Raw genomic sequence first — 8,090 nt, forward strand, 5'->3', positions numbered from 1 at the left:
AGTTGAACACCAAACTGAGCATTCAAAATCGGGACCAATAGGAGATCTGCTGGCTTTTTCAGGCAAAGAAGGAAATAAGAGAAAGTAAAATGAATCATCAGAGTGCGTAGCATAGACGGCTAGGTGCACTGAGCTGCACAACAGCCTAACTGCCTAAGCATATCAGAACCTTTAACATACAATTCACGAGCCAGACAAAGATCTTAAGCTGCCAAAACCATATATCCAAGATTTACATGTCCATATGCAATACAGAGAAATGAGACATAATTAGCAAAAATCTCCAATATATGGGATAGACAGGAATAAAGTAAAAACACAAAAATGGTCTTTACAAATCCAAATGTAACCTAAATGCATGTTTTTAGCTCTGAATAATGGTTCTCAACAACAGTCTAATTCGGTTTGCTTTTGCTCTTTCTTCTTTTACAGGGGAGCAATTAACTCAACCTGCAGGCAATGGTACAAATATCAACTATATTCAGACACACAAATCCTTTCCAACACGACACATGGAGAAAATCGAATCTGGAAGGGTAAAAAATTTACTAAGTTATAACATGCACTGCTGTCAGAGGAAACCTCCATCAGTCCATTTGGAATCTGATTTTCCAGCATGAACGGCATGTTTAGTACCAGATGCACTCTGGTAGTGATTATCAAATCCATCATCCTGACCATCATCCCATCCAGCCCAGTCATCGTTCTTGCTGGCTGCTGCCCCCTTTGTAGAGCTTACTTTGCTTTTGTCCTCATTGTCCCAATCATCCCACGACCCAGAGCTGACAGCATTAACGTTCCTCCCAGAGGACTGGGCTCCTCCAGCAGTATTCCATCCCTTAGAATCCTGATTAAAATCCTGATAATAGCCGTTCTTTTCATTTTCACTTCGTTGCCAGCTATCATTCTTCCAGGCTGGACTGTCCTTGGTATATTCCTCAACCTTCTGCGAAGCTATAGCCAAGACTCCTTTCATGAGACCCCAACCCTTTTGTCCAATCTCAGTTGTTTTTGCCGTGACAACATTGACCGTTTCATTAACCTTGGTATCATATCCACCTTCTTTCACCTGCAAAAATTGGATTGCACATGCATCTGAACTATCATTTTACTCCACTGCTTCTTTGTCCAAAAACTAGACATAGCAGAAATGAAATGTAGACTACACAACTGATAAAAAATTTAAAAAAATAAAAATAAATAAAACTGAAGAGCAGGCTTTTTAAACAAGCACCTAAACGACTTCAGATAGAGATAACTCCAGCTCAAATGAAGATAGCCAATTGATTCATTCAATGGCAACTCTCATGCCCACGGAATACAGGGGTAATTTTTAGACTCCAAGTAATACAAAAGAGACCTAAATACCAAACACTATCTGGGGCAGCAAAGAAGTCAACTCCAGTTCAATTAAAACACATGATAGCGAATGGAATTATATCCATTGGTGAAAATAATGCCATTCAAGTGTAAACACCCCCCCCCCCCCTTTTTTTTTGAGAATGGCAAGTGCACCATTTTTTTATAAAATGCAAATGCAAGTACCATTTTCCTTGACAAATCTTGGAAAATAAGAATAAGGTAAAAGAAACATTATAAATTTAAAGGGTCCAAACTGATCCCAAAAGGAAACAGATGTTAAATATTTTTATAAGCACCAACCGCCATGGCTTATAGTCTTTTTGCTTTGCAACTCACCAGCTTGAACACTTGACCTAGTGTTGTAGAGAAAACTTCCTCAACCACTATGAAAAGAGTGACCGGTTGCCACGGCTTATAGTCTAGTGGCATCGACGGGTGTCTCCTACACAATAGGTGTGGGTCCGATTCCTATTTACCCTATACCCCAATATAATAATAGAAACTTTTTTATATAAAATATTTTATAAGCACCAGTTAAGGTGTTAAGATAATATAGCAGAGAAATGCAGTAACACTCGTGACTCTGCAGAGGCAAGGACTTTGTCTAAAGATATAGTGCCAAGATCGTCATTTCCTTTCTTTACTTTCCCTTAAGCTCTGGTCAGATGATATAGGAAATGTGTCATTTCAAAACTGAGCTTTGCATGAAATTAGCAGAAGACAACATGAATCTCTGGTGGGACAAGCTTGTTCTTTAAGCCTAGAACTAAATAAACAGAGAAATAGATTTACACAGTTTCTGAACTGAATAATTTCACTGCAAGATGACACCTGGCTCAGCAACCTTTTTGGAGATGAAAATTAGTGGTTTGAAGGAAAATCCTAGCACATATTCACTAACAAAGACCAGCTAAATGTGCACTAACTTACGACTCACTAAGTGAACCAGCACTAAGAGCAACACATATAAGTGGAGTTGGAGGATTAGCTGAATATTGTTATTAACTAGTTGACAGAATTGTGGAAGACGAACAAAGAGGTTCTGAAGCAATGGCAAAAAGCACTAAAGCATTATTTAACGGCTCCAAAGTTGCATTTAGACATGCTAATTAAGTCATAGTTTCACATATTTGAACTTCAAAAAGCATAATTGGTTCAGAACTCAGTAAAGGAGGCGGATGGTGGTAAGTACATGTTCAACAATAAAGTTGTCTAGCTACAGACTTTAGATAGTGCTGATTGAATACAGAGGATTCATATAGAAAACCAACTACTTTGGGATTGAGTCATAGTTGAATGATAAATCGAATTAACCAATTAACAATCTTGTAGCAACCAAGATACTTTTAATATATGCATGTTCTGCAAGTAATAGTCTGTTCGGCCAAGCTTCTTTTCAGAAGTGCTTTTGTGTTTGGCTACTTAATTCGAAAAGTACCGTTGAACAACAATTAATGTTTGGCCAAGCTTTTAAAAAGTGCTTCCAAGTGTATTTTTCTCAAAAATTGCTTCTGCTTCTACTCAAAAGCACTTTTTTCCTTCTAAAAACTTAGCCAAACACGTTAACTTTGGGGGGGAGGGGGGAGCGCTTTTGGCCAACAAAAAAAAGTGCTTTTGGCTCAAAAGCCAAAAGAAGCTTGGCCAAACAAGCTACAAATTTGCTCTGCATCAACTTAGCTGATCTAGTGTTATATTATTTAATCTTGTCCTGATATACAGATATAGTTCCAGTCCTAACATAGAGGTTATAGATATATTTATTCCTAGAAGTAATCTTTTTGCCCCACACTTCAGAAAGAGCAAATCATTAAAAATATCAATGAAGTTGCTTTTTTTTTTAAAAAAAAAAGTAGTTATATATGCAGGTTTCTCAACCCAAATACAAATTTACAATGGAAGTAATTATGTAGCTAGTAGAAACTTCTTCAAAAAGGTCTAAAGGTTGCTAGATGAGAAATAATTTTAAATCTTATTTCTCTTTCTTTCTTTTGGGGTCAATGGTAACAATCTTCTAGGTAATCCTTGAAGGAAGCGAAAGCTCCCACATGTAATAGCTATAGTATCTTGGCTTAGCAGCAGAGGATTACCTTATTCGAGGTTTTTTTTTTCTAAGTTGAAGCTTAGCTGCTCATTTGGTTTATTCTGTAATAGTACCTCAAAGGGTTATTCTTAGGGAACTCCACATTGGATTCAAAGAGCTCTCTGGTGGGATACTTCTCTTTTCATACATTTTTCTTTTCGATAACCAAAGAAATACTTGAGGGCCAGTGGCGCACAGTACGAAACACGATGCATAATGGGCCCACCACTCCCGTTTTGACTAAAATACCATCCTTCGGTCCATGACAGGGTTCAAACTCGTTACGTGCATCATAACCCCACATCACGTGTTACGCTCTTGCGACAAGACCAATACCCAAGTGGTCTTCTCTTCTCGTTAATTGTACTCTTTCAGTTCCATATTATTTATTACTCATCAAGATTCAGATTGAAACAACCTCAAAGTATGCCATGGAGATTCTCGCATAGGCTGTTTTTGGACTCTAGGTCACATGCCTAGAACATCCCCCATTTTTCATAACATTGGTGTTTAGGCCAACTTCTGTGCAACCTTGGGTACCTGTTAATTCCTACCCAACACAAGTACTTAGTAAATCTTGCCGCCTAAGCTTTGGTGGGTAAGAAGCAATCACCTAGTAGTTTTTGTCTAAAGCTGGGATTTGAACCCCAATCTCCAAAGTTTGCATCCACTTCATTGACCACTCACATCCTTGGATGCCCCTTGAACAACCCTATATTACAATTATTACCCATCATCATATTTTTAGTAATGAAATTACTACCCATCTTTCTCCATTGCTTTACCCATTTTTAAAATTTTAATGTCCATAAAATTTCCAAAACGTGTGGCCACAAATCACACGGCACTTGCAACAATCCACTAGAAGAAATCACACAACATTTGCAACAATCCACTAGAAGCCCAGTGAATCCTGCCTTGTCCTACATCAGAAACCTTTGTAAATCAAATGACTATCACTTAAAGCAAGATACCACCTTTACCACAATGAAAACCATTCCCTTCACCATTCATTCGCAAGTCCCAACCCTAAAAAGTTGAAGAAATGCGAGATCATATATGAGAGTCATATATAACTCGGACAACACGCGTTATTCACATGTCTGATATTGACCTGATCTTGTCCTTTTTTAAATTTACGACATCTTTTAAAAAAAATATCAGAGAATTGTGTCACTCTACAAAATAGTCAGTGTTATCAAAGGCGAAAAGCGCAACCAAGCTCTAAGGTACATCGGCGCTTTAAGCGCAAATAAAGCGTGGACTTTATTGAAGAAAGGCGCAAATGGAGAAAAAAATATATAAATATGCATGTGCAATCCAATAAAGTAAAATATCAATTGTTTAGGTTTTCCTCCCCGGGATTACACTTATTGGCAAGGAAAAGTACGCCTTAGAGCATTAATGACAACACTGAAGCGTCCGCTAAGCGAGGAGAAGCGCTCAACATGTTTTGAACCTCGCTTTAGGGCTTAAGCGCGCCTTTGACAACACTGCAATTAGCTTGCAACTTTTTCTGCTTCTGCGTCTTTTTCTTCAGTGTATAGCAGAACTTTTAAGAGAAAATGAGTTACAATTCTAATGTACAAAAGTTGTTCTAGGGCGACTTCCTCCTCACTTTATCCTCTATTATGTGCTACTTGGCCTTTCTATCATATATATATATATATATATATATATATATATATATATATATATATATATATATATATATATTTGTGATGAGCATGTTGTAGAATGCATATGATTATACAAGATTAACTATGTTGGTCCTACAGGTCCAACAATCACTTCCTTAGAATATTACCTGAACAAGTATAGCATAACATCAAACTTGATCCAACCAACTAAATGAACTAACCTCAAAATATTAGAAGTGCTTAAAGGAATCAAAAGGATGTCCAAAAGACAACGAAAATATTATTGAACACATTACAAAGCTCAGCGAGTATTATTGAAGGCACCATTCTTCCCAGTGCCCTCAGTATACTTCCTCGTACCTTCGGGACATTACCTAGTAAATAGACTTGAAAAGGGATGAATTTCAAAGTAGCACGTGATAAGAATCAAGAGATATCTCTAGAGAATTAAAAACAAAAAAGCATATCCAAAGTAAACAATTACAGAATCATTAACTATTAATCTAGAAGTCAAATCAAAATACCTTAGAAGTCAACTCCTTTGTCCCCACTTGAACCACACTTGCAGCTGACTGTGCTGCCGAGGCAGCTATCATAGATAACCTACCAAATCCCTACACATACCAAACAGCAACTCCATCAGCTATCAATAAGTAAGCATATCACAGCACAACAGAACAGCTTACATAGCCCTTCCTACATCCCAATTTATACGGCACTCATTCCTATTTGGAATATCTCAAAATGTTCGACAAATTTTACACAGCTTTCACGTTCAAATTCATTAACTACTCACACTTTTATGTCAGCTATCACTAACATATCAAATCTGTGTCCAATCAAATAACATCATGAAAAATGCAAGGGAAGGCATACAACCTGAGTAACAGCAGAAAGAACATCTCCTTGCTGATTAATGTTATTCCTACTAGGCATTGGAGCAGGACTTGATCCAAACCCCACATACTTCCCTCCTTGAGAGGGCGGAAGCCCGTCAGGCCGGGACTCATTCTCGGCCATTTTCCTCGCAAAAAAGCTATCTTTATTAGCGGCTGACGCCTCATACTGCTCCTTAGTAATATCTGCCGTCGATCTTGACCTAGCTGGAGCACTACTCCCACTACCCCCACTCCTAAAATCCCCCACAGTCTGATTTCTCCTCACATTATTCTTACCACTACCACTAAATCCTCCATCATCATTATTATCCCAACTATCCCAACTGCCGCCGCCGCCACCCCCACTTGCGCCGCGGCTCAACGGTGGTCTACTGCTAGTATTATTACTAGTAGGCCCCGTTAGAGCTTCTTTAACGACAGGCGGGTCCCTCCAGGGTTTACCTTCAGCTAGGGACTGAATCCTATCACGATAAACAGAAGCAGCTTTTGTATTGTATTTAGTTACAATATCAGTTTCTTTAGGGATTCCATATTGGGACATGAATTTGTTTAAACTGTCGTTACCGCCGAGCTCCATTTTTCGGATCTGGATCTCGGACCATGAGTCCATGGTAACGGATCGGACAAACGAGATATGGACTCCGAGCCCACGGTGTTTGCCGGAGCATTCTAAGCACATGAAAACGCCGTAGGAAACTGAAGCCCATTGAGGATTCTTTTGGGAGCAATCGACGCAGATCTTGTTACCGGGTTGGGCTTGAAGATCTCGGAGACGCCGTGATGATGACATTTTTGACCCGGATCCGATTCGGATGTGACTCTAAATCGGACCTGTGGAGAGATCGGAGAACTGAAATTGAGGGATCTGAATTAGGAGAAATTGATCGGCCGGAGAATTGAGAGGTGGAGTTGGAACGAAGGTGTTAAAAGGAGGGGCAGATGGCCGACACCGTCAGAAAGGGAATGAGTTGGATAACGGCTGGATTACAAATAGATCCTCTTTTTTTTCTTTTTTTTTTTGGTCTTTGGGTTTTATTAATAATTATTTATTAAGTAGTGTATTTATTTTTCCTTTTCATGAGTTTAGAGATAATTTTTTTTCTTTTTTGTCACATGGGAACATGGAGTATGAAGATCCCAAAAAGAAAAAAAAAAAGGGAGAGAGAGAGAACGAAGTAGGAAGTTTCGACTACAAGAAACTTCCTATTTTTTTTTACCTCCCCAGTCTATAATAAGTGACTTTTTAATATTTAGTGCAACTCTTTAAAAAAATACTAATTTCTAGAGATAAAAATATATTTTGACTAAATTATCCTTTAACTAAAATTTGCATTGGGATATGTAAATGAGTGCAAATTTTGAAAAAATAAAATTAATTCATTCTTGATTATGTAAAAGGACACTTATTTTGAGCCAAAATAAAGAGACCAAAATGTCACTTATTATGGATTTGAGGAAGTAATATTCATTTTTTGTTTTGGGGCCCGATCAATATGAATTAAAGTGCTATTTATTAAAGTCGATTCTATGTTTAGAGCTCAAATCTAAAATGAATTTTTACTTTTTAGCCATATACATAGATTATATATTAATTATATATGATTATACATATATAATACATGAACTATGCATATATTAGATCTCCACCGACTATTTTATATTTAAACGAGTGAGTGGCCGACTATTTGAATTAATTCTTCAACGTAAAATGTGTAGTTGAGTATGAAGTAGTACACCACCTATTACAACCTATGGTGGTAATTAATATTTTAGTATTCTAATTTTATAATTAGAGGGGAGCACAAAGAATATTGTTATTGGAGTGATTGACTGAACTTGGAATGATGACTTACAAGTTGAGTGTATTTTATTTTTTCCGAGAAGATCTCGTACTTTAGTAATAATCTATAAAAGCAAATAAGGATTCATATGATAATCTAGTATAATTCAAATTGGAATTACATTTTAAAAGAAAGAGAAAAGTTCTAAATTTGTTCTTGAATTTTGCAAAATAATTTAGATTTGTACTGACCAATTAATAGTTCGGTTAAATCTACCTATTCCATGTACTTTCTCCGTCTTAAATTATTTGTCATGATTTTTTTGTAC

General features: G+C 37.2%; 1 protein-coding gene across 2 annotated transcripts; it reads right to left on the reverse strand.

Annotated features, from left to right (window-relative positions):
* Positions 183-6,971, reverse strand: LOC109229520 (probable ADP-ribosylation factor GTPase-activating protein AGD6). 2 transcript variants are annotated; one of them, XM_019394990.1, is made up of 4 exons: positions 5,962-6,858; positions 5,607-5,696; positions 550-1,069; positions 183-450 (listed from the first exon to the last, which is right to left on the reverse strand). In XM_019394990.1, the coding sequence occupies exons 1-3, from the start codon at positions 6,769-6,771 to the stop codon at positions 572-574; spliced, it is 1,398 nt and encodes a 465-aa protein (XP_019250535.1). In that variant the 5' UTR covers positions 6,772-6,858; the 3' UTR covers positions 183-450; positions 550-571. The 2 variants fall into 2 exon arrangements, with proteins under 2 accessions (XP_019250535.1, XP_019250533.1); XM_019394988.1 differs by having other exon boundaries at positions 183-1,069; positions 5,962-6,971.

Source organism: Nicotiana attenuata, chromosome 7, assembly GCF_001879085.1.
Source record: "Nicotiana attenuata strain UT chromosome 7, NIATTr2, whole genome shotgun sequence".
Lineage (NCBI taxonomy): Eukaryota > Viridiplantae > Streptophyta > Magnoliopsida > Solanales > Solanaceae > Nicotiana > Nicotiana attenuata.

Coding starts and splice junctions, on each gene's coding strand:
- LOC109229520 (XM_019394988.1), bottom strand. CDS start 6,771: ATGTCATCATCACGGCGTCTCCGAGATCTTCAAGCCCAACCCGGTAAC. Junction 5,697..5,961: donor TTCTTTCTGCTGTTACTCAG/GTTGTATGCCTT, acceptor TGGTATGTGTAG/GGATTTGGTAGGTTATCTAT. Junction 1,070..5,606: donor CAAAGGAGTTGACTTCTAAG/GTATTTTGATTT, acceptor CAATTTTTGCAG/GTGAAAGAAGGTGGATATGA.